This window comes from Falco naumanni, chromosome 1, assembly GCF_017639655.2.
Source record: "Falco naumanni isolate bFalNau1 chromosome 1, bFalNau1.pat, whole genome shotgun sequence".
Taxonomy (NCBI): Eukaryota; Metazoa; Chordata; class Aves; order Falconiformes; family Falconidae; genus Falco; species Falco naumanni.
Window position 1 is genome coordinate 95,169,771 of NC_054054.1, and position 27,152 is coordinate 95,196,922.

Genomic DNA, 27,152 nt, shown 5'->3' on the forward strand with positions numbered 1-27,152 from the left:
GAAGCTCCTGGGGAAGGTCCTAAAAGGGGGCTCACCGAGTGCAGCAAACGTGTCTCTCAGATCTGCCTTGTCGATGAAGCCATCCCTGTTCTGATCCATAATGTTTTAAAGGTGGTGCCGGTGGCCACCCTGTCCCTGGATTTCACGCCAAGGGGGCTTGTGGGGTTGTCCCATGTGTCCCAGTGCTGGCTGGTGGCCGGAGGCCATCTCCTCTGCCACAGACGGCTTCTGTGCCCTCAGCCACGTCCCTGCACCTCAGCTGCCATTGCAGGGGGGCTTGGGGGCATCCTTCCCTTTCCTCGCACTCCCTCCCTGCATCCCCCTTCTGCTGGCAGCGTCTTCGGGGGCTTTGGGAGGGTTTTATCCATCTCTCCTTCGTGTTCAGAAGGTCTGCATGTTTAACAGCTTGTTCCAAACAGGCTTAATTTAGCATCTTTGCCTGATTGAGCTCCATTTTCACTTGGAAGGGTCTATCACTGCGGCAATACCCAGGAGGATCTGCCCAGCTCAGGGGTCTGGGGAAGAGCTGCCACCCACAAAACCAGGGGCCGGCTGGGCTGGGGACAAGGCAGGTGACGGGGACGAGGATGGACAATACCCCCATCCCTGGGCTGTGGCCTGTCCCAGGGGATGTGCCCCGTGCTGGGCGCGGGATGTGGCCCCAGGAGGATGCAGCTGTGCTGGCCTCCGGAGCCAGAAATAGCAGCGTTATCTGCCATGCGCACGCCCAGCCGCACCGTAGTCGAGATAACTTGGGCAAAGCAGTAAAAAAGGCAAACTAATTAAAGAGCATGTGCTAATTGTAGGGGGCATGTGCCTGAAAATAAGTAGCCGTGGCAGAAGTGTGGCCGGTGGGGGGACGCAGGCACCCGAGGGCACTGAGGGCTGAGGCCAGGCACAGCTCAGTGCACGCGCTGCGGGAGCTGCGGTGGGCACCGAGGGGAGGCGGAGGGGCGCTGTGCCCCCCGAGGCGGCTCAGCCTGCGCTCCTGTGCCCCCCTGCGCCCCCCTGTCCCTTAGTGTCCCGCTCGGGGTGCCGCCCCAGCCCCCGCAGTGCCCCCCGTGCGCCCCCGCCCCGGCCCGCTGGGACGCGCTGCAGCGCGGCGGGCCGCCGCCAGGTGGCGCCATTGTAGCGGGCGCGGGTGCGGGCGCTGCCATGTCCCCTGGCGGGGCCGGGAGAGGGGAGGGGGCAGCAGGGGGGAGATGGGGAGGGGCAGGGAGAGGGAGAGGGGGCAGGGGGAGATGGGAAGGGCAGGGAGATGGGAGGGGGCGGGGCAGGGGGAGATGGGCGAGGGCAGGGAGAGGGGAGGGGGCAGTGGGGGAGAGTGGGGGGGGGCAGGGAGAGGGGGGGGGGCAGTGGGTGTGATGGGGGAGCAGGGAGAGGGCAGGGGGCAGGGGGCGAGAGGGGAGGGAAGGGAGAGGTGATGGGGCCAAGAGGAGAGGGAGGGCAGGGGAGAGGGGAAGGGAGAAGGCAGGGAGGGGAGAATGGCAGGGAGAGGGGTGTGGGGGCAGGAAGAAATTTTGGAGGGAGAGGGAGAAAGGGCAGGGAGAGGGGCAGGGATGAAAGGGGCAGGGGGAGAGGGCCAGTGTGGGGGGCGAGGGCAGGGAGAGGGGCAGGGGGCTCTTCCCTCTTTGGATGAGGGGTGAGAGGGGCAGGGAATGGAGGGACAGGAGGGAAAGGAGCAGAATGGGGATGTGCAGGGAGGAGCGAGACAGGGAGAAGGGTAGGACGGAGAGGGCAGGCTGCCATGAAGTTACAGCAGCCGCGGTGATGGGCTGCCGTGCTGTGCAACACCTCAAACCATTTGGGAGAGCACGGCACAGAGGCTGGAACAGCTGGTGCCCCGCTACGGAGCATGGCTCCTGCCTCCCCGGGCCAGGCAGAGCCGGGCATCGCTGGGCTGACCCTGGCCTCTCGGCTGCAGGAGGCAGAGACCCTGCTGCAGGGGGCACGGGGTAGGCAGGGGAGCCCCTGCCAGGGTCTCCCAGACCCCAGGACCCAGCTCCGCTTGGTGACAGCTGACAGGGGCTGTGCTGCTTCATGGGATGGGAACAGGGGCTCCGGCAGTGGCCCTCTGGGTCCCCATGAGGGTCTTTCTGCTCTGTGCCCCGGGCTGAAGCTGGGCCCCAGCTCCTGGCCAGCCCCAGGACCTGATGGCGCTGCTGTCCCTTGGTGTGGCGCCTGCCATCCCCCTGCCCATCCTTGGGACAAGGCTCACCGTCACCGCTGGCCTGCGCCAGCATCACCCCTCGGCCACCTACCGGGGCCAGATCACCGCACAAAGGACCTACCATGTGGATCGCAGATGTCAGGAAGGCGAGAATAAATTAATGCCTGAAATGGGAGTATGCTGAAATCCTTTTCTTTTTTCTTTTTTTTTTTTTTTTTGTTTAAAGTACACAGAAAAGCCCCTTCCATATTTTAATTAAAAGCCTTTCAGAAGAGGAGGCAAGAGGCTGCCATTTACAACGGGCTATTGTCAGGCGCACAAAGCAAACCCTTCTGGAGACAAACTGATTTATTAACCTGCACCTCGCAGCACTCCCCCGGGCGGGCGAGCCATTAGGGTCGGTGGGCGGTGGGGCCGGGCTCCCCCTGCTCTCCCCGGGGTTCCCCGGGGTCCAGAGGGATGCTGCCCAAGGGGACACGGGGACACAGGGGGAGCAGGGATGGAGGGTGCTGCCCTGCACCTCTCCATCCCTCTGTGTGGCACAGGGCGCAGCCCCTCTCCTCTTCCTTACGGCTCCCATCGATTTAATAGTGATTTGGCCAAACAGAAACATTCCTCCAAAGCCCACAATTTAATTTGCTCACCAAAGATGCCAAGTTAGTTCTATTTCTGATTTACGAGCAGGCTCCCCTCTTCCCTCAGCAGCAGGGCGGGGCAGTGATGTATGGGCATAAGATCAGCTTTGTGGGTGCGGGGAGAAGGTCCTCTTGGTGTGACCTGTCTCTGATGGTGCCCAACAGCAGATACCTGGAACATCTTGGTCATGAACAGATTGAGCCATCCCCAAGGGGAGGACACCTTGACACCTTGGCATCAAACAGCAGAAACCAACTCTCACCCAGCTAAGACCATCCATCCCACCTGGGTTTATTGACCCACCTGTAACCACCCACCCCCAAGCCCAAGCCCAAGCCCAAGCCCAAGCCCAAGCCCAAGCCCAAGCCCAAGCCCCACCACACCCCCCACCCCCGCCCTGTGCACGGCCCTGAGAGAGGGATGGAAATGAATTCCCCTGGAGGGATCCCCCCTTGCACAGCTGGTGCTCTCACTGCTGGCTAATTGCAGCCTCATTAAGCCAAAGGTGAGACACTTGCCTGGCACCACCAGCAGACCCAACCTCATTACAAATCTCAGTGCCTTCCAGGGGGCTCAGGTTTTCTGGTTTTGTGGTTGTGGGGGCTGAGACAGGATCTATTTATTTCCAGAGCAAAGTTGGGTGCTTGACTTGGGTGCACTCCAGCAGGGACAGTGCAGAGGCTGGTGATGGTTGGGGCCTTGGTGCATCCATGGAGTTTGCTGTTGATGCCAGTGGTGCTGAGGTTTCAGCTGAGTGTTTGCAACTGCATTGGGCTTCGCCAGTTCCAGGCGGGTCGGGCGCTTTTGTTGCTGCACTGTGAGCAGGACCTGCCGTGGGAGCCCACTTCTCCAGCCAGCTCTGGAGGTGGGGAAGGAGCTGGAGCGGGGGTCTTGGGAGCATCCAGGCTCTCTCTAACACAAGCTGTCTTGGCTCTTGCAAATCCTTTCTTTGAACTTTGATTTTCTGTTCACTTGTTCTTCTGCCTGAGGTGTTTTGCAATTGTGGGATTGTGAGCAGCTCTGAGTTTCTCTGACTGGAAGAGATGAGAAAGAAGAGATCATTTCCTAGCCGCTTGTGCTACAGCGTGGTACCAAGGTCACTTTGGGTGTCTGCCTTACCCTTTTGGACAGTTTTCCTGGTGCCGGTGAGCTTCAGATGGCGAGAAGGGAAGGAGCAGACCTGTCAGAAGCACCCGCAGAGCCGGGTGCGGTTTGAAGGCTATTCCTCTTCTTCAGTATCTTCTGAACTCCAGCTATACTTTTTAATGGAATTCCAAGGGTTCTGCAAAATGCAAGTAACGTCAGCAGGATGATACCTGAGCTGCCAGGTGGGGCCAAGCCCCGGGATGGGGGGGGATGCTGTTCTCTCCCCAGCCATGTGCAGGGAGAGGCTCCAGTGCCACAAGAGCCACGGCAGTGAGAGGAGCCAAGAGCTTTGGGGCTGGGATGGTGGAAGACCCCGAGTGACAGCTGCAGGAGTGCTTGTCCTGGCTTTGCTGGCATCCATGTGCACGGGTAGTGGAGGCTGCCGGGATGGCTGACCATCTTCCTCCAGCCCCTCCAGCTCCTCCACTGGGATCTCCGCAGTGGCAAGCGGTGACAGGTAAGATGGGAGGAGCAGCACGCCGGTGAGCCAGGGGGCTACTGCATGCTGCCCTCAGCCTCCCCGCAGCTTCAGAGGCAAAGCAGTGCCCGGGGCTGGTGAGCCTGGGCCAACACTGCAAGGCTGCATCCCCCTCCGGGGGGGGGGGGGGGGGGGGGGGGCCCCGGGGGGGGGCAGCTTGCCCCACGCTGGGCCTTGGGGACCAGAGAAGGGCTGTGGGTTTGTGTCACCACCTGGCAGGAGCCCTGGGCTCTTCCATGCGCGGAGGCGTGCACGTGTCTGCACGACAGCTTGGGGTGTTACCTGCTCCTTAGCAGGAATATTAAAACGCTGCACTTGCTTGGTCTGCAAATACCCGCTGCAAAACGTGCCCGAAGGGGCGGCTCAGCCCTTCTCCGCTCAAAAGCGAGTCACGGCCGGTGACGCTGGGGTCCCTCTGGTGCAAGCACGGTGGGAGGTGGGTGGGGGTGGGGTGGCTGCTTGCCCCTGGGCAAAGGGAATTAACACTCAAAGCTCAATTAATATTGCATAGTTGGTTCGACAGGCTGTGGGGCAGAGGTGTGAAGTTATCTGGGTTGTTTTGGGGTAGGAAAGCCACGGGGGTATTTCTTGGCCAGGTTTTGGTAGTGCCCGGGCGCTGCTTGCTGCTCTCCGATGAAGTTGGTCAAATTCTTCCGTGCCCAGGCACGTCAATTTAAAAACAGAGCCCGAACGTGGCCTGGACGTTGGGATTTTTCCTGGAGCGCGTTTGCTGGAGCAACTCCCACCAGGGTCAAAGGTGCTGGATGTGTCAGGTTAAGGGAGGGCAAGAGAAAAACCCAGCCCCCCCCTGAAAAAGTTTAACGGGTGGCTGCTGGGTGGCGGTTTCCCACCCTCCTGCGGCACTGGGTGTCACGGAGCCAATTGCGGTTGGGAAAGACCTTGGAGACCCTCAAGCCCAACCGCTGAGCCGGGTTCTTAAAGCGCTGCTTTAAGAAAATACTGATTTATTGAGGGGGGGGGAGGGGGGATCGTTGCGCCGAGGTGCTGCGCCCCTTCCCCGGCGAGGTCCGGGGGGGATCCCGGAGCTGGGGGGGGGGAGTGTTCCGGCGCCGGGGAGGGGGGGCGGCCCGTCCCTCCCCGCGGGGCGCGGCGGCGGGCGCTGTGCTGCGCTGCGCTGTGCTGCGCTCCCCTCCGCGCCGCTCCGCGCCCCTCCGCGCCGCCGGGCTCCCCCAAGATGGCCGCCGACGTGGGATCGATGTTTCGGTACCGGACGCGGTTTGATGTCCGCCGGCTCCAGGTTGGTGGCGGCGGCGGCGGCCGCGGGGCTGGCGGCGGGGGGGGGGATCCGGGCGGCCGCCCCCATCCCTCCCGCCCCCCCCCCCGCCCGCTCCCGCCCTTCCCCATCGATAGGTATCAGAAATTGATCCCCGCCGCCGCCGCTCTTTGTTCGGCGCCGCCCGGGAGCATGGAGCAGCGCTAGCGGCGATGGAGCCGCCCGGCCCCCGCCCCGCCGCCCCCGAGGGGACAGCGGGGGCCGGGGGGGCGGCCGCCGCTCCGCCCCGGCGGGAGGGAGGGAAGTTGCGCGGGATGAAGTTGCGGGGGAGCGCGGCCCCCCGCGCCGCTCCGCCAAGTTTGTGGCGGTGCCCGCCCGCGGAGCGCAGCCGCAGGTGCCCGCGGGCCGCCGAGTGTCCCCGCCGCCTGTCGCCCCCCCGCCGCGGCGGGGGCCGGCCCGCTCCCAGCTGCCCGGGGCCGGCGGGGGGCGCGGTAGCCCGGGGCGGGCGGAGCGGCGCCGGCCGGAGCCCCGCCGCGCTGCCATTGTTACCGCGGGCCGGGGCCGGCCGGTGGCGTGCGGGACCGGGGCGGGCTGCGGCGGCGGGGGGGCGCCTTTGTGGCGCTGGGTAGGTCCCGGCCGCCGTGCCCCGCCGTGGTGCCCTCGGCGGTAACGGTAAGTCCTTTGTTAACGCGGGCGGGGGGAGGCTGGTCGGGGGGTGCTGGCAGCCCGTGACCTTAAATAGGCACGGCGGTCGCGGGGAGGCGGCTAATTAACACAATAGCTTGCCCAACGTCATGGGGTGAAACCCAGCCTGGCTCTACTACAGAAGCCGAAAGGCTGGTTGACACGGACGTTAAATGGGTTCATCCCTGTAGGATATCACGGAGTTTAAGACGTAGCATGCTTCGTAGGGGAGTAAACAAACGGGAGTGCGATTTCTGGGGCTCCGGTGCTGCAGCAACAGTTCCAGCCTTTCATACATTTTGGCTTTGAAGCAGATCCCGTGCCGCATCTGTGCTAGGCGACCCTGACGTGCGGAATTAGACTCTGTATCTCGAAAGTTATAAAGTAGGTATGTTTATTGCGCGCAGATGCACGGGGGATCGCTCCCCCACAAGCGTGCATGCCCGAAGTGACGAACCACCCCACATTTATACAATGAAACAAATTAATATTCAATTAACACCTATACATATTCGTTACCTAAACCCCGCTTCGTATGTTAATTAGCTTATCAGTCCGTTTCCTGGAATGTGGTGGTCTTGCAGGTTTGTCGGTGATTCATGTTCTTGTGACCATCCAATCTTCTCCAGCAAGGAGACTTAGCACTCCCTCCTTCTAGATAGCATTTGAATGTCGCTCATCTTTTCTCATTCTCTTTTAAATAACCCCTTTGTTAGAGAAAGAAGGGCAGGCGTCTCCCCGTCTCCCCTTTGTTAGAGGAAGAGGGGCAGGCGTCTCCTCAAAAACTGTAGTTGTCTCCTCAGAGCTGTGTGCCTATGTGACCAGACACCGCACCCATGACTAGTCACCATACCCACATTTCTGAGTAGACATATACAATCACAGTCGGTGTTAAGCATCCCCATTTCACACTATTTCTCCATATCAACCCGAAAAGTACCGCAGGTAGCGCGGCCGGTCGCTGGCCACGACTGCTCAGCTCGGGCATTGTGGCTGGGCAGGATTAGGGCGCTCGGCACCGGGGCTGGGCAGCGTTCCCCGCTACGGCACGCTGGGGACTTGCGGGTGCGCGCAGACCGTTATGGAAAGGCAAAACGCTGGCGGCTACTTTTGCGTGGGTCTGTGGCGGGGGGGAACTTTGCCGGCGGGGCCGGGCGGTGGGCAGCCCTCCATCCCGGGGGGGTGGGGGCGGTGGGCAGCCCTCCATCCCTGCCGTTCTGCTGGACCAGGTGGCTGTGGCTGGGTGCAGAGCGGGAGAGGGAGCGGTGGGGATTGACTTCTGGGCAGGCTTCGCCGCCTCGCCGGGATGACGGTGGGAAAGGTGACCTTGTGCCAGCTTGGCCTAATGCCCTCTACTTAAAAAAAATGGGGGGGGGGAACAAATTAAAAAAGAGGAAACAATCCGTTCATATTTTTCAAGGAGCTTTTCCTTATTTTTCTTTCCTCCTTTTTTTTTTTTCTCCTTCCTTATTAATGCATGTGTCTAAGCAGCTCTGCTGGCCTGGGGCTGGCTGGGAAAGGCAGAGTTTGAGCAACCCTGATGAATGGTGGGCATATGTAAAACATGTAGATAATGTGCTACTCAGCAGCACTTTGATTGAAACGACTTGTTTGCTGATGATATTCAGTGATGTGACTGAAACTCCCTCCCAGGGTGGAGACAGTCTCAGGCACTGAAACAGGCTGGCCGTGTATTTTTAGTAAAGTAGTATTTTCAGCTCAGGATTTGAATTTTGTGGCGATTTCCTCATCCCTCTCTGAGTCACACCCCAAGTCCTTTCTGTTGTTTATTGCAGATGTTGAATGTTACAATCATCCGGGAGTTAAGTGCTCGTTTTTTGGAGGAAGAAGGAAGCCAGCAGCAGGATGAGCGCTCACTGCTCATCGGCACCCGGCATCCAACATTACAGCAAAACTTCCAGCGAGCTCCAGTTTATGTATATTATTATAGAGGTAATGTATTGGAAAAGGCACATAGCAGGCTTTAAGGCCATTCCACGTTACTGCTTGGCTCATCTGGAAGCGGTGAGGGATCAGCCCCGGTGCCCTGACCTGGAGATGAGCACAGCAGGGCTGGCTGTCCGTCCGTCTGTCCAGCCAGGGTCCTGCGGGCTTGTCCCAGACCCCAGAAGCAGCAGGCTCATGTACCGGGGGCTGCAGCACTGGGTAGTGAGCCAGGGTGCCCTCCTCTACTGCCACTTCAGCTAGTATTCCTTAACGTGGTTTCTTGCCTCAGCCTGCAGGCAAGGATTTAAGCCAGAAACACGGTCAATCGAGTTTGCCCTGCCAGCATCAACTCACCTTGGAGGTGTCAGCCCTGCAACGGTGCTTAACTCACGATGCGCCTCCCCAGCTGGATGCTGGCACCCGTCAGGGCTGGATCCTAAAAGCTGGGGTTTCCCTCCTTGCCTTTACACTTTACACAGATTTCCAACCTCTGCACCAGTCAACAGACACTCAGAGCACCGAGAAGCTTCAACACAGGGATGGAGCAGGGGTCTGTGGGCTGCCGGCACACCGGGCTTGTGCCACAGTGCCAAAAGGGAGCAATGCTGTTGTGGTTTCCTATTTGCCTTCTCTACTCTGTGCCGGGGCAGACTTGTGTCCCCTGGCAGGACCACCTGTGTCTGGGGAGGATGCTCGCTGCCGGAGCAGAGGAGCTGCTGGAAAATCTCTCTTGGAAGCCCAGCAGCACCAGTTTACTGCAGGCAGAGGAGAGCAGGCTGAGCCCTCACCATTAAGCAACGCGCTCTTCCCGCTCCGGTGCGTCCGTGCTTAACTTGCCATCGGTCAGAGAAAGACAACACACGTGGGGACGAGTGTGTGTGGCAATGCGGGGCCTTCCCAAAGCGTCGGCTCTTGCGCTGGACTGGAGCAGCAGATCTGGAGAGGGCCAGACAGGCTGTCGGGAGCACTGAACATCAGACACCGTGTGGCCTCTGGAGCTTCAGGGCTGGGTTTCTTCTCCCTGGGGGGTGCATCCCAGGATGTAAAGCCCCCATTCCTGAAGCATGGGTGTCCACAGTCCTCCTGGCATGCCCGGGGTGAGAGCAGCAGGGATATAGGGACTGTCTGGCAGCAGGGCCATCCCTGCACGGTGCTGACTGCTGGTTGCATTGTCTCACTCAGCCCCAGCTTTGGGGACACCAGATTTTGCCAGAGAAATGGGTGGGACTCCCTGCAGAGCCCAGCTGGGCAAAGGTGCCTGGGTGCTGTCCCTTCCCACCTCCTCCTGGGGACTTCAGAGCCCGTTGGACCATTGTGCAACCCAGCAGAGGATTTCCCGCTGGCGAGGGCTACGCCTGCCCTCTGAGAGCAGTGTGTCCAGCTACGTCCTTTCCTCCTCTTGCAGGAGCAAGAAATTGGACAATGAAAATGGAACTGATTGCTTGAGAGACGGCACGGCGGCCTGGGGCCAGGGGATGGCACAGCGCAGCATTTTAAAACTGCAGGTAAGTGCCCAGTGGGATATCTTGCCAGCTCAGAAGGAGGTGGGAGAAGGCTCTGCGCTGCGCCGGGGAATACGCTGCACAGGCGGGTTTCGAGAAGCAGCACAGGTTGAGCTGGTAAATTACGAAATGCCACGCTTGAGGTCTGTTATATAATGTCCCTTTACAGAACCTGGGAGCTAAATATAAGAGAGTTACGTTTGGGGCTGGTGTAAAACGATGCTCCAGAATGGGTTTGTGTGGGAAGGAGCGCTCTGCAGCGCTGCGAGAAGCGGAAAGGCTTTCGGGACCCTGGTTTCGCTCCCAGCCTCCATAGCTTGTTTTCTCTGCAACCTTGCGAAGAGCATTTACTCCCTGGGTCTCAGTTTCCCTCTCTTTAAATCAGGAACAGTAAAACCTCCATTTCCTTGCAGCTGCCTTGTCAAGATTTAATTCATGTTTGCAAAGTGACCTGAGAATCTATAGAAAGCCCAATAGTATATCATTATCCCGATCTGAACTTGGCATATAATATCAGCGGGCCAAGTTCCCCTCCCACACTGGAGGAGAAGGGGTTGTGCCAGCGTAGCTGAGGGGAAAATTCCAGCTGAGACCATTTTGTTTTCTTTGAGGAAATTCCCCTCTTGGTTAGCTCTGAACAGAAGGATCAGCTCCCACACAAATCGGCTCATGCCGACGTGCAGAGGGGTTAATGGCACTTTTGGATGGCTCGTCCTGCCTCTCCAGGATGCTGATGGTGATGCTGAGCTCCCGCAGGACCTGCTGCTGCCTCGCTGGCTCCTGCTGCTCCCAGGTGACAAGGCTGGGAGCATCTCCCATGGGAAATGCAAGCAGGAGCAGAGCAAAGTGCCCTAAGTGCCAGGATCCAGCCTGCTTGGCAGTGATCTGGGGCTGTTTCACACTCCCTCAGCTCCTGCCCTCTTCTGCTGTATTTCCATCACTGAGCCCAGCGTGGCCCCCAGCATCCTGCTTTGCTCGGAGGATGCTCCCTCCTGTCCCTGTTCTCCATGAAATGCTGGGAACAGCCTGGCCTATCTTCCTTCTTCCTCTATGCACTCAGAGAGAAGACCGCAGATGCTGGACAGTCACGGAGGAGCTAGACTGATTTTCAGGTCAGGTCTGACTGTTGGATTTGGGGGCTCAAGGAAGCCAGGTGCAGACTGAAGGAGAGCTAAAGCACGGGATGTCAGAGGAAAGCCTGGCGAGGGTGATCAGGGGATGGTGCTGCCACAGCCTTGTTCCCGCAGTGATGGAGGGATGCAGAGATGGAACTAGGATCAGCCTCGTTCAGCTTCTCTGCCAGCGCAGAGACACCAAGGGGCAGCTAACAGAGGGCCTGCCCCAGCCCGCAGGACCGGGGAGCAGCTCACCTGAGCTCACAGCGCTGCTCATTTCCCCCCGGAGGTGGCTGACATCCCATTCATGGGTTACCTGCAGATGGGAGAGCGAGAGACTGCTCCGTCCCTTGTCTTTTGCTGGGACAGGGATGATGCAGAGCATCGTGGTCCCTGAGCGGAGGCTGAAATGGGGGTGTAGGAGCCCCAGGAAGCCTTGTCACCCCCCTTGCAGCCCTCCCCGCTGTGCGGTGCCCATTGGGAGCCGCATTTCACAGCCCGTGTCTGGCTGCGTGGCTGGGACCTGTCCAAAGTGGATGCGCGGCCCCTCCAGGTACGATGTGTGGTTTCTTAAAACCACCTGATCAGCCAGGCCTGATCCTGCACCTGTGAAACCCATCCGAATTGCTGGAAAAAAATGTTTTCTGACAGGATGGAGATTTGCAGGGGTGTTGCCAAGCAACCGGCTCAGCTCTGCTGCCTCCTGCTCCTCTCCTCCTCCTGAAGAGTGAGCCGGCAGGGGATGGCTGCATCCCTGCATCCCTCTGCCCTGCGTGGCCAGGGCAGCCTGCCTCTGCCTGCCTGGGGAGGTGCCACTGGGAAAGGCAAGGACCACTTGTGGCTGGTGGGCCGGGATGCTGCTGGCCGGTGGGGGTGACCGCTCCTGCACGCCCAACCCATGGCAAATCTCCATCAGCAGCAGGGTTAGAAACAGGCGCTCTCTTCCAGCCCTTCTCTGAGCTGTGCAGCTTCCCTTTGAACTAGTCCCAGGAATGTGTGCTAACACACCGAGCAAAACGCTCAGGAGGACTCATTATAACCCGACTTTGATTAGTGCCACCTCTGCATTTCTTTGGGAGTTGCTTCGCATTTACCCTAAGAGAAGTTGGCAGCCCGAACCCTTGGGCTTTTCTTTTCTAAAGCTTTAATTTAAATCAACTCTTGGGCAATAAACTGCCGGTTACAAAACTCAGCTGATGTCCCTTGTAAGGCCTTGGACCTGCAGCCAGGGCCATGAAGCAACGGCTGGCAGGAGGGGAGGCAACTGATAGCTGCGACCTTGCAAAAGATCAGTTGCTGAGTGAGTGGCAATAAAAGAGCAAATCCGGCCAGCTTGTAGAAATGGCAAACGGACCAGACTGCTGAGAACAATCTGTTCCTTCTCTAGAGAAGGGCTGTGGTGCTGGCGATGGGCTGGGCAAGGGGCTATTCTCAGTGTGAGCTGCTCTGAAATTCTGCTTCAGAAAAATGGCAGGGCCGAGACAGGCTAATTACCAGGAGACATGTCCTAAATCAAATAAAAAGGCTGCAAGTGGCTTTGCCAGGCTGACTCTTCACCAGGGAGGTTTGTGCTGAAGGAGCCCTGCTCTGCCTCGTCCCACAGACCCGCTCGCTGCTGTGTCCACAGCTTTCTGCTCCAGCAGCACAGCTGCCAGGCTGATGCTGGGGCAGGGAAACCCTGCTGATCCACCTCAGGTCATCCGCCTGCCTTTGACTGTGCACTTTACTGTCTCGTTCCATCACCTACTTAATCGGGCATTAACGTCACAGAAGGAGAGCAGCTGGTGCACCCAGTTTCTTGCCCAGTGCTGCAATTGCTGTTGGAAGGGGATGCCCCAGAGCGCCCAAACCTCTCCCATCAAGGCAAAACCGGGGAGACAGAAAGGTCTGGGACTGTCTGTATCAGCATCGTGCTGGGCTGGACCTGGGGTGCACTTCCTCCAGGCAGATTTCTTTCGCTTGTCCTGCTTTCCTTGGGGCTTGTGGGCTCCCCCAGGATACTTGCCTCCTGCGCCCAACCCAGAGATCAAGTGGCCTTCATTTGATTTGGAAAAGAAGAGTAAAAGGAGATAAACTGAATAGAGATGGTACAGAACACCCATACAGCAGTTGAATTAATTGCCTTTAAATGTTAATTCAAAATAGTTTCCCTGAGTGATATATAGGCAAATCCTCAGTTGCCTTAAGCCACTTGTGGAGCGTGTTCCACTAATCAGGTGTTCTTAGCCCCGATCAAGAGCATTGCACGGGATGGTAATCAGGAATGATTAATTGGAAACAGCTCTTCTAAAAAAGGCTGTACCTGCTGTGCTCTCCCATGCTGCCCAGCTCTGCCCAGAGCTGACAGGGAGCCGTTGGGGTCTGTGGGGAAGGGGCTTTCCTTCCCGACTCCCCCTGTGATGTGCTGCTGTCTCCATGACAAATCAGCCTCCCACCCCTTCTCCCAGCGCTCTCCAGCTTGATCCGGCACGGGGGGCTTCCAGCACAGCATCTAGATTTGCCAACAGACTTCCCTGGGGAAGAATGGGATCTGGGAGGGCACAGCGGGGATTTATTAGCTTGGCTTAGCCATAGCCAAGTGCCCTGCCGGACTTTCAGACCTGTTGCATGGCACATCCCACGCCTGAGCAAAACCCCTGCCTCCTGCTTGGGTTTGATGCTGTAAAATGGCCGTGTCCCTCCAAATCTGCTGAGGGAACGCCAGCCCTGCTAAGAGCGTTACTTTGTGCAGTTTTGCCTACATCACAGGCAAAAACCCCCCACGTCCACACAGAGAGCCCCGTTCCTGGCCAGGCAAGACCCAGCATGACAGCAGCTTCTGCCGCGGCTCTGTCCTTGAGTCCGTTCTCTTCTCTTGCTTTAGCTAAAATCTTCCCACAGACAGGAGTGCTTGCTGTGTGCCAGGTTTGACCTGAGGCCAGTGAAATTTTCAGAGTTCTTTTCTTGCTTTCAGGCAGTGGCGCATCCTCAGCTATTTTGCTTCTGTGTTTTCCCACCCGTGGCGGCAGCTTTGGAGCAGTAACTCAGCACGGGTGTACCTGCCGCAGTCGGAGGCGTCTCTAAGTTAGCACAGAGAGGGGAAGGAAATCCATGTTATTAGGCTCCACTGGAGGGGCTGAACCTGCAGTGGGAAGAAGTTTTACTTTCCCAAAGTCAAGGGCTGGGAAACTTGCTCCTAAAATGACCCTTTAAAAAATAGCGAGTAATGCCACAAAGGAGTCAGTTCACTGCTGGCAATCACATTTTGCTTGGTGTTAGCAATTCAGAAGAAGCCCATCTGCAGGAAATCACCATGACAATTTCCTCTTTGGAATTACAGCTGTAACTCCTTTTCACTGTAATGGAGGAGGCAACCAACATCCTCCTCTCCCCTCACTTAATGCCAATTACTCTTAAAACTTGAAGCCAGGTACCCATACAGAGCCACCTCTACCCCATCCTGCTGCCCAGAGGCCATCGCTGCTGCACTTGCAGGCTGTCGGGAAAAACACCCCGGAGGTGAAAACCAGCTACTTTTGTGCTATTTTGTCATCTCTAACGATGGATAGGCACTTGTTTTTTTCACACTGTAAACTTCCAGTGCGAGAAGGCTGTTCTGCTGCATGGTTGTAGAGTGTCCGGCATATTTGGCTCTGATTTTGTTGAGGTTTAAAGTGTTAAATCAGGTAAATAGCATCAGATGTTTGCAGTGTTGTTTCAGATGCCGGGTGTGAAAGCCTTCTCTCCTGGAAGGGTGTGTGCCGAGGAAGGGCAGGCGAGAAGCAGTGATACTGTGCAGGGAGAGAACGACTCAGCGTGTGACGACTAGATGGCGTGTATTTTGAAAGAAACATTTTCTCTAAAGAAACACGTGGAGCAAAACATGCCAGCTCCAAAAGCTGCAGGTCTACAGCTCTCAATGTGTTTGCAATTCTTTTAGGACCAAAATTGGTCTTGCCCGTTGCAGGCTGGTGTGGTTCATGTATATATTAAGACAGCCATTCATCATAGGAAAGAAAGACAAACCTGAGTAGAAACTGTGCTCCAGGGAGGCCGTTCACAAGCCAGGGAGATGCTGGAGCACATGCTTCAGGGCTGGCTGTGGGACACGGAAACCACTTGGGTCTGTTTCGCGTGGGCTCCCAGCGCTGCCCATGGGGTGGGTGGGGGTGCCCCGGCCGCCCCCTTGGTGACAGTCACAATGGAGACCCCATCCATGCTGCGGTGGGACCTGGCAGCGGGGCCAGTGCCTGTTCCACAGAGCGTGGGGCAGGGACCAGGGCTGGCTCCCTGCCAGGCTCTCCTCTCTCCTGCACTTCCCATGGGAGGCAGGGGGCTGCTCTTTGGGAATATCTGACTGCCACCGTGGTCCCATCCCCTGGCTGGAGAGGAACCGCAGCACCCTGCGGTGGGGTGAGCAGCGCTGGGGGCAAGAGGGGAGCCCGGGGGGCTGCAGCAGGGCTGGGGGGGACCAGCGGTGGGGGTGAGGGCTGCGTGGTCAGCCCCAGCGCCTTCCCTGCCTGCGGCGGGACAGGGGCTGAATCCAGGCGATACCCCCCACTTACGCTCCCTGGGGGCTCTGCCCGGCGCATGGGGGGCCTTGGCCTCGCCGGGATTTCTGTGGAAACCCAGGTACTGGACAGGGTGGAACAGCTCAAACCATCTGCTCTTCCCCTACTTATAAGCTCGACAGGAGGAGTGTGTTTTGCGATGACATCACTACGGATGCGCTCCTTTTATTCATCGCGCAGCCATCTGTGATGGTTTCCTCATGTGCCAAACACGCGAGCGGGTGCTGAGGGACGGGCAGGGGGACACAAACACCCCCTTAACCAGCGTTTCATTTCTCCCCTTGGGAAGCAGGTCTGTCCCCGCAGAGGCTCCATCATCCCCTTCCCGAGGCGTCTGCAGAGCAACCAGCAGAGTTAGCTGGAAGAAATGATGGACTCAAAGGTATAAAGTGAAGCACAAACCCAAGCTGAACTTCTCTGCAGGTGCAGGTCTGCCACGGGGACCTCACCTGCAGAAATAAACGTGGCGGTGCGGTCAGCCGGGCAGGCGGTGGGGAGCCAGGCTTGCTTTGGCCAGCAGTGTTGGGTGGTGGGGGGACCAATTCTGCAGCCCTCCTGTGCTGGGCATGAAGCTGTGAGGTGGCTCGGCAGCTCCCATGGAGTTGGTTTGGATGACTCAGTGTTTTGGGCGGTCAGGCATATTGTGACGTCATGAATACTGGGTGGCAGCGAAGAGCTGAAGGTGGTGACAAACGGCTGGAGGTGGTGGTGCCATCCACCCGCTCCCCAGTGTCCAGCTCTGCTGTCTACCGCTGCTGGTCGTGTTTGCTCAAGTGACCGAGCTCTCCCTCCCTGTGGCAGTGGGGAGAGCCCTCTCTGGAGCAGAAGGTTTTGGACGTGCCCGCGATGGAGAAAAAAAAGGTGTCTGAAGCCGAGTTCAGGAGACTGCAGAGAGAGTTTCAGAGAGCAGCGGAGAAGAGGAAATCTTACAGTGCCAACGTGAGGCAGCAAATGCAGGCTCAGGAGTGAGTGCAGCTTTGTGTTTGGAAAGTTCCTCCATGCCGAGATCTGGGGACCCCGGTGCTGAAGTGAGGAGGGGTGAGGACTTGCTCCCGGATTGCAGGTGGGATGTGCTAAAGGTCATTTGTCGTTGTGTTTTTACAGAAAAGAAATAGCGTCGCTGACTCAAGAACGCAAAGAGGTGTTATTAACGCCGAGCCAGATCCCATCCCCAAGAAACAGGATGCGGGATGAGAGGAATTGCACGGGGCTCCAAGGCCTTTTGCAGACCAAATATCAGTGTGATTCCCTGATTAAAGACAGAAAAGCCCTGTTAGCTGAGCTGGACAAGGAGGTAAGAGCATCTGGAGCGTTCCCTGGCTGAGCACGGTAGAGCAGTGCAGAGTCACAGAGTCAACCCTATGTAAAACGCACTTGGTTCAGGCTTTGGAATATAATGCTGCCTCCTGGCAAAAACCACAAGACAATGCCAAGCGGGCAGAGCCAGGCTCCCATTCAAGTCAGCACTGGCTGGAAACGTAAGGTCTGACTCTCAACCACCTTGTTGTCCCACGGGTCTCTGCAGCTGCTCTTTGACGGCACGCGCCTGCCTGGGGTCACACAACATCCCTCTGCTTGTCCCTTGAATTTTATTTTTTTTTCCTCATGAAAAGACAAAACTGCAACAGTCAGTTGTGCTGCCTGAGACACGGGAAATAGAGGAGCAGCAACATCTAAGGCATGTGCCATCACTTCTCCTGAGGACAGTCTGGTTGGGTTTGGTCAGTGGTGGGGTGGCATGCCCAGGGCAACCCAGTGCTACAGAAGTGACAGGTCCCTGCAGCTTTCTGCTCTGGACAAGCCACCCATGACGGAAGCCAGGGAACATGCTCAGGTGGTTTGCAGGTGCTAGATGTGCTGTAGAGTTTTCCGCAACAGGGTTAGCTTTCAATCAGGGATCTCTTGGCTGAGTCATGCCTCTCCCACCTGCCCCCTGCTTCGTTGTTCTCCAACTCCTTTGTTCTTCTCACGGATTTATTTCCTCTGGCAGCTGCCCACTTCTGACAAAAGTTTTCCTCCACTCACTCCCAGGGAGTACTGCGCAGACCCCTGTCTGGCCAGCACTCTACCCCTACCAAAAAGCCAGCCTCCTTGCCTCTTCTGCTCGGCACAGAGTGCTGCTGTGCCGCCTTCAGCACCTGCTGAATTTCCCTCCAGAGGCAGCTGCGTTTCCTTTGCGACACGAAAATAAACCCATTCCTAGTTACAGCGTATGTTTCTTGAGTGTGCAGGGTGAGATCCCTTGGGATTAAAGCTGCTGCTGTAACTGTGAGCTCCTTAATGACATGGTTGCTGTAGTTCAGGTCAACAGAGGGTATTTTCTTTGGCTAAGTGTCCTGCCAAGAGTCCAGAACGTAGGGGTGGAGATTATACTGACTTTTTTTTTTTTCTTTCTTTCTTTTTTCTAACCTGTACGTGCAGATACTAGAGCTGGAAAAAAAGATGGCGAGGCAAAACCGGGCAGCAGTGAAGGCGAAGCAAGCAAACAGTAGCAAACAGCTGCAAAAGCAGATTGAGACACTGGAGCTGCATCTAAACAACGTAAGCAAACATTTTGCAGACCTCCGGAGACCATGTGTGGGGCCACACCGGGGCCTGTGTGCAACCCCCTTTTTGGCCAGGACCAAGTGTAATGCTGCAGATGCATTTGGTTGAGACAAACTGCATAAAGGAGGAGCTGGCTCGTTCCTCTGGCCTGCTTGCTCCCAGAGTATCTCAAAGGCTCCTTCGAGCTTGGTGGCCCAAATGCAGCATTCGGGCCATGCCAAGAAGCCTGAAGGTCTGCACCTGTTTAGTGATAAACCTGAGCTGCCTGCAGCCACCTTGCCTTGGACAACACCAGCTCCTGGTCTGTGCCATGATCAGCCTAGCCTGCTGTTACCTCCCCTGTCTTGGGGAGGGGGATAGTACAGGAGCAACTTCAGAGAAGAGATTTGTCCCAGCCGTGGTCAAGGTCTTTCAGCAGAAACCTGATGCCCCCAAGTCCCGCACCAGCTTCAAGCCTTTTGCTTGCCTCTCCCCAGGTCACCGTCCATTTCCATACCATCCTGTCCAGAAACAAAGAGCTCCGAGAAGAGATTGAAAAGCTGCAAATCCAGAAAGCTCTTTTGGGCAAGCTCTCCTTGAAGCTCCATAAGAAGCTGGCTCAGCAGAGGAGAAGGATGAACACTGCCGCTGAGCAGTGCACACAAGGCTACAAGCAGCGGTACGTGGCCGTGTGAACCCTCTGTGGCAAACTTGGCGCTGGTGGGCAATGCCAGCGACGGGTGTCGATGTAAAGAGAGGCCAACTGCAACTTCAGAGAGAGGATGCACCCGCTGTCGTCTAGAGCTGGGTGCTAAGGCTTTGGTGCTTGGTCAGTGCAGGGAGACCGGTACCTCCAGGGGGGTTTACTCCGCCTGTGCCAGTGGTTTCTCAGGATGTGGTGAATGGCCCTATGGAGCAGCCTCTTTCCTCCGAGTCCCATCTCAGCCTGCATGGGAGGGTGCAGCAGACCTGGAGCAGAGACCAGCCAGCTGCAGGCAAAGAGAGCTTGGCTGCCACAGCTGGGTGCTGTGTCCGAGTACAAACCCCCAGCCAGAGCTGTGTTAGCTGCTGCTGGCCTCGGGCTAACGCAGCTGCATCTGGATGGGAGCCGGCCAGCGTGCACAGCATCACGGGGGTTTTGCTCGGCCAGGCACAGAGATGCGTGGGAATGGGCAGGACTACAAATCCTTATACCTTCCCGTGGTGTAACCTGCTGCTCTCTGTGCTCAGGATGGGGGCTCTGGCAAGGACTGCAGCCTTGAACAAAAGACACATAGAAGACACAGTCCAGCGCAATGTTGAGCTGCAGGAGCGGAAGCGTGCCCTTGAAAAGGAGAACAAACTGAAAAACTTCATGCTGACCAAGTCCAGAGATCGCTCGGAATTGGAGGAAGTGGCCAAAAAGAGAAAAGGTACCAGATGAGAGGGAATACCTGCAACTGGTAGCACAAGCCAGGAGCTGGCAGAGTTGCCCAAGGGGGTTGCGTATAGGCAAGCTTATGGCTCTGCACCCCAAAGGCGGGACCTCTCCCCATAGCTCTGCACCCCAAAGGCGGGACCTGTCCCCTGCCTGCAGGCTCCTTCACCCAGCCTTCAGCCTACAAGTGGAAAGGATGAAGAGTGATAAGCAAGTGAAAGCACCCAGCATCATGTGTCTTGGGGTGCCCTTGGGGCAGAGGGAGGGGTGGGGAGGCAGGGAGCTGCCCCTATGGCGCCTTTTGTCCTCTTGGGGAAGGATCCCACCGTGTTTGCCCCGTTCCCATGAGGACAGGGAGCTCCCTGCTTAGTTTTGGGTGAAATAAAGACACTCTCTGCCCCTCTGGCCCCAGGCCCCACGCCAAACCTCAGGGCACCTGCAGGGAAAGGCTCTGCAAAGGGAGCCCTGCAGGGACACGCACAGCCAGGGCTCTTTTTCCATCTCTCCCTCAGCCCTGAAGGCAGCCCAGCGGGCCAAGCAGAGCCAAATGGAGAGCTTTGAGAGCCAGGAGGTGGCTTACAGGCGCCTGCTGGAGCTGGCAGAGGACGGGAACTTTGACCGCCTGGTGGATAACTTCATCGAAAAGGAGGGGAAGAACTTTGCCTCCTTCATCTACATCACTGAGCTGAACAACGAGATGGAGAAGATGAAGCAGAGGATCAAGGATGTCCAGGTCTCTTCCAAGCCCTTCGTGTCTGCCCTTTCTCAGCTGGTGCTTTGGGGCTGGCGTGGGTTTTTTTCCTCTCCCATGTGTCCAGCCTCGCTGCTGACAGCGGAGCCCAGCTCACAGCCTGCCACACGGGTGGGATTAGGGGAATGCAAAGCGGTAGCCCAAAATAGAACTCCCACAGACAGAAGGCTGTGTTCTCAGAGCTAAAAGTGTCTCAATGCTGCCACCGTGTACCCAGCAGTATGCAGGAGGGCCAAGAGCTGCCTCGGCCTTGAGTGGGGCTGGCTGGAGTGAGAAGGGGGGTCATGACTTGTCCTCCTGCCCTGGGGACAGTGGTCCCCAGAGGGGTCAAGTGGGATGTCCCTGCTCCCAGGGTGGAGGGATGGTCCCCAGCCTCTCTTAGGCACATCTGGTGAGCATTCAGCCAGTATGCCCTCCGTGTGCTTGTGTTTACACAGAACGAAATTACGACCCTTATGATGGACCAGGAGGACGCAGAGACCGGCAACTTCCATGTCCTGCAGGAGCTGGAGGTATGGCAGCCGGGATTTCCCTCTGCCAGGGCAGCAGAAGCCTGTGTGTCCCGGCATGTGTCCTAGCGAGTGTGGTCCCGTCAACACCGCTCTGGGCAACGGCTGGAGAGGCATGGGCAGAAAAGGGCCCTGCATTGGCTTTGGCAGCCCTGTCTCCCAGTGCACGATGAGAGGGTGACTGCAGGGCTTCTGCCAGCCCTGGTTCTCTGGCACCTGGGGCCTGGGCTGTGGCATGGGGAGCTTGGGATCCCCTTCACAGAGCCTTTCCCCTGCAGGGATGGGAGCATCCCACAGCCCCTCCTGGGCCGCCTCCAGTGTCCGGACTGGACTTGGCCAGGACTGGGGAGGGGGGGGGGGGCGCGAGCAGGGGGCTGTTGTGACACCTGGCAAAACCTTTGCTGATAGGAAAAACTAGCGGAAACCACGAGGGAAGCCAACTGGTGCGAAGAGAGATGCAAAGAGAGCAGCAGAGTCCTGGGCCAGATCAAATGTGGCGTGGAGGCCCTTTTGAAAGTAATCGGTGGCGATGCTACAAAGACAACGGAGCAGCTTGGAGAAGATGGGCAGATCACGGATGGGAATCTGACGCGGATTTTAGGTGGGTCAGGGCTGCCCGCCTTCGCTTGCCACATGGCCCAGACCTTGTCTGTCCACCCCCTGCTTGCCCCGTGTTCAGATTGAGCTGCTTTCCTGCCCCCACCCCGTCATGCACGGGTGTCCCTAATGGGAATTTGCGATGCCAAATTCCCAGGGAATTCAGGAGCCAACCGGGACGTAGAACCACCCCGGTGGACCCCCCAAGCCCCCGTGTTGGCTCTGGGTGTGTGACCCAGCCTTGACCCCTCGCCCCTGGGGAGCCTGACGGCACTGCCTGGGGGGAATCCATGGGTCCTCTGCCCAGCAGACCGCCGGGGCCGCGTTTGGGCAGGGCCCGGTGGAGGGGCCCTGTGGGACAGCATTCCCTCCCACCCAGGTCTCGTGGAGAAGGAGACCAACGAGCTCCTGCTGATGGAGAGCGTCCTGCGCTACACGCGGGCTGAGGGCTCGCAGCCGGCCCAGCCCTTCGCCAACCCGCTCCTGGGCACCACCAGCCTCCCGTGGGTGATGGATCGGGCCCGGCTCTGCCCGCCGCCCCCCGCCCTGGACAGCACCCCCGCCGACATCGCCGCCTGTGAGTGAGGTGGGAGGGAGGGGCTACGGCCAGGCAGACAGCCAATCCACAACCCCCTCATGGCCGCCTGGCCAATCCCCCGCTGCCCCCTCTCCTCCCCAGCCAATCCCCACCGGCCTGTCCCACCCCACCACATCTATAAGGCCTGTGCCGGCAGACACGGGTGTCCTTTTCTTGGGCAGGGGAGGTGCCGCTGGGCCACGGGCAGCTGCACCAGCTGGTCCTCCAGAGCTGCAAGAAGGAGCTGGGCCACGCTGCCGCTGCCGCCAAGAAGGGGAGCAAGAGCCTCGAGGAGTGAGAGCCCGGCACGAAGGAATGAAATAAACAGTTCCGCTCCTCAGCTGCCCCTCTGCTTCTGCGCCCTGGACATCCTTCCATCTCCCAACACCTTCTGCGGGCTTCAAAAGCTTGCCGGCTGATATTTCGGCACGGCTTGGCCCACTGCTGACAGCAGCCATGGCCCGGGGTGGGAACAGCTGCTCTCCGGCGGCGGGGCCGTTGCCGTTGCTCAACGCCACGCGCTTCCCGCAGCCGGGTATCGCGGGAATGGTGCTCCGGGGACATGGTGACCACAGTCCCGGTCCTGCACCATGCCTGCCCGAGGGGCTTGGTGAGGCCACGGGGGGATGCAGAGCGGGCTCGCGGGGCTTTGCCTGCTAAGCTGGGAGAAGCCGGCAGCTCTCTGCTGCCTGAAGTAAAGCTGAGCTCAGCGCTGGTCCTGGGCTGGTGGGACCAGGTGGCTGCTAGCCACCAGCCCTGGGTGAAACAGCCTGTTTGGGTCTGGGAGCTGAGCTCAGCTGGGAACTGAGGAGGCAAGGGGAGGAGAGGGCACGCGAGGGTGATGTGCAGGGGCCGGGAGGCTGGGGCAGGGGGGTCTGGGAGGGCGCGGGGGCTCCCGCCGGGCACAGCCGCACTGCGCAGACACACCACGCCAGCCCAAGCACCGCTCACACCAGCGGCTGGGTTTCCTCTTGCCAAGGGCAGTTTAATGTGGATGCCATTGACGTGTTCCCCAAGGGGAGAGGCAAAGGGACCCCCCGCCCCCCGTGCACCCCAGACAGAGGTGATCCTGCCAGCCCCAGCGCCGAGCGTGGGCTAGTCCTTCTCTTCACCGTGCGTAATGATGTGGACAAGGTTTTTGTAGTCCAGGTTGCCAGAAATGTCCGGAGGGAAGGCTGCGAACATCTGATCGACCTGCCGGGAAACAAACGGGTTGAAAAGGCAGCGCAGAAGGGCTTTGTGGCTGGGGGTCTGTCGGGGTGGAGGGCACAGGAGGCTGGCGGAGGGTGGGAAGGAGCTCGTACCTCTTCCTGGGAAAACCTCTCGCCCTGCGTCATCAGCATTTCTTTGATGCTGCAAACAAGAGAGCACGGTGAGCACCAGGGAGGCCTCGGTGAGGACACCCCCCTGCCCCCCGTCGAGGCACCCCTTACTCACTAGGCAGATTTCAGGCCTTTCCCCTCGGGATCGAACACCTTGAATGCATTCAGGATTGTCTCCTCTGGGTCAGCACCTGCGGGTGACATGGCCACAGCCGTTGCAGGTGGCAGTGGAGGAAGCCAGCTGCAGCCTCCTGCTTCTCCCAGCCTTTGGGGAGAAGGTGAGGGCCAGGCTGGGAAGTGGGGGGCCCACAGGAATGCTGACCCTGCAGCTGGGACCTCGACCATGGGTGGTGGCATGTAGAGGAGCAGACATAGGGTCATGGTGTGCCCACAGAGCGGTCGGTGTCACCACCGCCCTGGCGTCCGGCAGCTATCTAATCTTTCGGGTGTATTTATAGAGCTCCAGGCACAGACTCGTGGGGCCTCGTAGCCTCCTGCAAATCTGCCGGGGGGCTGCGTGCCTTGGCTTGTGTAAGTGATACAGGGTGCAGCTGGATGGGCCCATTGGGTCAAACCCATGCTGTAGGTAGGGCCCTTGCCAGGGTGGCACTTGGTGGCACCGTTGCTGTCAGCAGGCTCAGAGGCACTGCAAGATCTCCCGGCCCCTTTTTTCTGGAGGGACAGCAGCAGCACAGCCTGCTGGTTTTTTTAAACGGCTGTGGAAACTGAGGCATGGGGACCTGCTCATCCCCCGCAAGCGGCTGGGGAGACATGGGATGAGATCCAGCTCTCTGCATGGGCAGCCCCAGCCCTGCCTTTGGGACTGTTGGTATGGCAGGTTGGCATGAGCTTTGGGGTGCAGGGACCTGCCTGGGGACAGCTGCTCAGGGTACATGGCGCTGAGTTTGTCCTAGCTGTGGTGCCTTGGGATGGGGAGGCGGGGGGAGTGCCCAAGGCCAGGATTTGGAGGACAAAGACTGGAGCTCTTGGGGAGAGGGGTTCTTGCTGGTTATAGTCCCAACAAAGCCTCTGTCTCTGGGGGGGGGTCCCTGTCTTGCAACTGGGAGAAGGTGGCACTAAAGGATGTGGGAGGGGTGGGTGAGGGAGATCATTTCACAGGTATCCCCGGGTTGTCCCTAGGTGTCACCTCTTGGCCATGGCGTGGGAGGCATCTTTGCTCTGACCCACTCCCCAAGCTCCGCACACCGCAGCATGGCAGTCGGTGCCACCTGCCTTTCCTTGAGCAGCTCCCATCTGAGGCCTGCAAGGAGTCTCTGATGGGTCTCGCCTGGAATGGTGATGGAGATCCTGGGAGCTGGGTGGCCTCCCCATGTGGGACGGGATATTAGTGATGGTGTGGGTGCCCACCAACCCCGCCAGCTTCCCGGGTGCCCCCTCACCTTTCAGTTTCTCTCCAAACATGGTGAGGAACACAGTGAAGTTGATGGGGCCGGGTGCCTCCTTGATCATCTCATCGATCTCCTCGTTTTTCACATTCAGGCGTCCTAGGGGAGAGCAGCATTGGGTGACTTGTGTGTCCACGTCCTGCTGCAAATTCATGCAGACCTCTGGGCTCCGCTCTACATACTGGGGGCTAGAAGACGCAGCACAGGAGCCTTCCCCTGGAGGATTTTGCCCCCAGCCGAGGGAAGCGGCACAGCCCTGGGGAGCCACCTTTGATAAGGAATGGCAGTAGCAGAAGTGATGATGGGAGAATCACGTGCTGGCTGAGGGTGGGTGGGCTGGGCATGTCCAGCTCTGGTTTCTCGGGCTGCAGGACCACAGCAAAGAAGGCTGCAAAGGACTGAGCTGTGCCGCTTCCCTCCTGCACGGCCCCATGGATCAGCCTCCTTCAGCACTCCTCAGAAGCTGTTTTGGGTCAAACCCACCAGCACTGTGGTTCCCCCTGGCCCCCGGTGCCAGAAACGAACAGGACTGAATGCCTGCGTCCTCTTCCCTGAGCTTGGGGTGTCTTTGGGACTCCCCAGCCCCATCGCTGCTTCGTGCTGACCTCCACGACGGGAGAGCCAAGGTTGCAACTTCAGAGCTTCCTACAAACCCCGTCAATCCCTGTAACGCCCGTCCACCCAGGGATGCTGTGGGATGGGCACAGCCAGGCAGGGAGCATTTGGCTGTATGACCCAGGAGCTGGCTCTCTCGGGTACCTACGGGATAAACCACCCGCTGCTGCAGGAGCTGCTCCGAGTCACCCGGCGTGGGATCTCACTCCCTAACAGAACTGGGTTTGGATCAGGCAGTTTCCAGCAAAACAGGAGATCCAGTTAACTGCCGGGGCTTGGCTAAACGGGGGCTCACAGCTGGTTTCTCACTTAGTAAGTCTAACGTTGTTGAAGCTCCTGGGGAAGGTCCTAAAAGGGGGCTCACCGAGTGCAGCAAACGTGCCTCTCAGATCTGCCTTGTCGATGAAGCCATCCCTGTTCTGATCCATAATGTTTTAAAGGTGGTGCCGGTGGCCACCCTGTCCCTGGATTTCACGCCAAGGGGGCTTGTGGGGTTGTCCCATGTGTCCCAGTGCTGGCTGGTGGCCGGAGGCCATCTCCTCTGCCACAGACGGCTTCTGTGCCCTCAGCCACGTCCCTGCACCTCAGCTGCCATTGCAGGGGGGCTTGGGGGCATCCTTCCCTTTCCTCGCACTCCCTCCCTGCATCCCCCTTCTGCTGGCAGCGTCTTCGGGGGCTTTGGGAGGGTTTTATCCATCTCTCCTTCATGTTCAGAAGGTCTGCATGTTTAACAGCTTGTTCCAAACAGGCTTAATTTAGCATCTTTGCCTGATTGAGCTCCATTTTCACTTGGAAGGGTCTATCACTGCGGCAATACCCAGGAGGATCTGCCCAGCTCAGGGGTCTGGGGAAGAGCTGCCACCCACAAAACCAGGGGCCGGCTGGGCTGGGGACAAGGCAGGTGACGGGGACGAGGATGGACAATACCCCCATCCCTGGGCTGTGGCCTGTCCCAGGGATGTGCCCCGTGCTGGGCGCGGGATGTGGCCCCAGGAGGATGCAGCTGTGCTGGCCTCCCGAGCCAGAAATAGCAGCGTTATCTGCCATGCGCACGCCCAGCCGCACCGTAGTCGAGATAACTTGGGCAAAGCAGTAAAAAAGGCAAACTAATTAAAGAGCATGTGCTAATTGTAGGGGGCATGTGCCTGAAAATAAGTAGCCGTGGCAGAAGTGTGGCCGGTGGGGGGACGCAGGCACCCGGGGGCACTGAGGGCTGAGGCCAGGCACAGCTCAGTGCACGCGCTGCGGGAGCTGCGGTGGGCACCGAGGGGAGGCGGAGGGGCGCTGTGCCCCCCGAGGCGGCTCAGCCTGCGCTCCTGTGCCCCCCTGCGCCCCCCTGTCCCTTAGTGTCCCGCTCGGGTGCCGCCCCAGCCCCCGCAGTGCCCCCCGTGCGCCCCCGCCCCGGCCCGCTGGGACGCGCTGCAGCGCGGCGGCCGCCGCCAGGTGGCGCCATTGTAGCGGGCGCGGTGCGGGCGCTGCCTTGTCCCCGGCGGGGCCGGGAGAGGGGAGGGGGCAGGGGGAGATGGGAGGGCAGGGAGAGGGGAGGGGGCAGGGGGAGATGGGAGGGCAGGGAGAGGGGAGGGGGCAGGGGGAGATGGGAGGGCAGGGAGAGGGGAGGGGGCAGGGGGAGATGGGGGGCAGGGAGAGGGGAGGGGGCAGGGGGTGATGGGGGAGCAGGGAGAGGGCAGGGGGCAGGGGGCGAGAGGGGAGGGAAGGGAGAGGTGATGGGGCAAGAGGAGAGGGAGGGCAGGGAGAGGGGAGAGGAGAAGGCAGGGAGGGGAGAAGGCAGGGAGAGGGGTGTGGGCAGGAAGAAATTTGGGGAGAGGGGAGAAGGCAGGGAGAGGGGCAGGGAGAAAGGGGCAGGGGGAGAGGGCAGTGTGGGGGGCGAGGGCAGGGAGAGGGGCAGGGGCTCTTCCCTCTTGGATGAGGGGAGAGGGCAGGGAATGGAGGGACAGGAGGGAAAGGAGCAG

The 27,152-nt window shown here is 59.0% G+C and overlaps 2 protein-coding genes across 4 annotated transcripts in view; one reads left to right on the forward strand and one right to left on the reverse strand.

Annotated features, from left to right (window-relative positions):
• Window positions 1-22,179, forward strand: part of LOC121094953 (coiled-coil domain-containing protein 63-like) — a 29,153-nt gene extending 6,974 nt beyond the window's left edge. The window contains exons 1-11 of one of the 3 annotated variants that reach the window (XM_040609159.1): window positions 15,579-15,844; window positions 16,264-16,427; window positions 16,567-16,756; window positions 17,884-18,003; window positions 18,486-18,667; window positions 19,219-19,400; window positions 19,918-20,138; window positions 20,594-20,668; window positions 21,074-21,266; window positions 21,642-21,839; window positions 22,022-22,179. In XM_040609159.1, coding sequence (XP_040465093.1) covers window positions 15,830-15,844; window positions 16,264-16,427; window positions 16,567-16,756; window positions 17,884-18,003; window positions 18,486-18,667; window positions 19,219-19,400; window positions 19,918-20,138; window positions 20,594-20,668; window positions 21,074-21,266; window positions 21,642-21,839; window positions 22,022-22,137 — 1,656 coding nt within the window. In that variant the 5' untranslated portion in view covers window positions 15,579-15,829 and the 3' untranslated portion in view covers window positions 22,138-22,179. Of the gene's footprint in view, window positions 1-15,577; window positions 15,845-16,263; window positions 16,428-16,566; window positions 16,757-17,883; window positions 18,004-18,485; window positions 18,668-19,218; window positions 19,401-19,917; window positions 20,139-20,593; window positions 20,669-21,073; window positions 21,267-21,641; window positions 21,840-22,021 lie in introns of those variants that run through there. The other 2 variants (XM_040609168.1, XM_040609178.1) reach the window with 2 other exon arrangements.
• A 423-nt stretch (window positions 22,180-22,602) lies between these two features.
• On the reverse strand, window positions 22,603-25,838 carry LOC121094964 (myosin regulatory light chain 2A, cardiac muscle isoform-like). The gene is made up of 5 exons (XM_040609192.1): window positions 25,547-25,838; window positions 24,562-24,666; window positions 23,277-23,352; window positions 23,144-23,192; window positions 22,603-23,033 (listed from the first exon to the last, which is right to left on the reverse strand). Exons 1-5 carry the CDS (start codon window positions 25,608-25,610, stop codon window positions 22,935-22,937), a joined length of 393 nt encoding a protein of 130 aa, XP_040465126.1. The 5' UTR covers window positions 25,611-25,838; the 3' UTR covers window positions 22,603-22,934.
• Between the last annotated feature and the right edge of the window lie 1,314 nt (window positions 25,839-27,152).

Bases quoted from the DNA above. Each gene is read 5' to 3' on its own strand.
- LOC121094964 (XM_040609192.1), bottom strand. From the start codon at position 25,610: ATGGATCAGAACAGGGATGGCTTCATCGACAAGGCAGATCTGAGAGGC. The intron at 23,353-24,561 runs GTGAGGGGGCAC...TGTCACCCGCAG, and splicing joins GTTTGGAGAGAAACTGAAAG to GTGCTGACCCAGAGGAGACA. The intron at 23,193-23,276 runs GTGAGTAAGGGG...TCTTGTTTGCAG, and splicing joins AAAGGCCTGAAATCTGCCTA to CATCAAAGAAATGCTGATGA.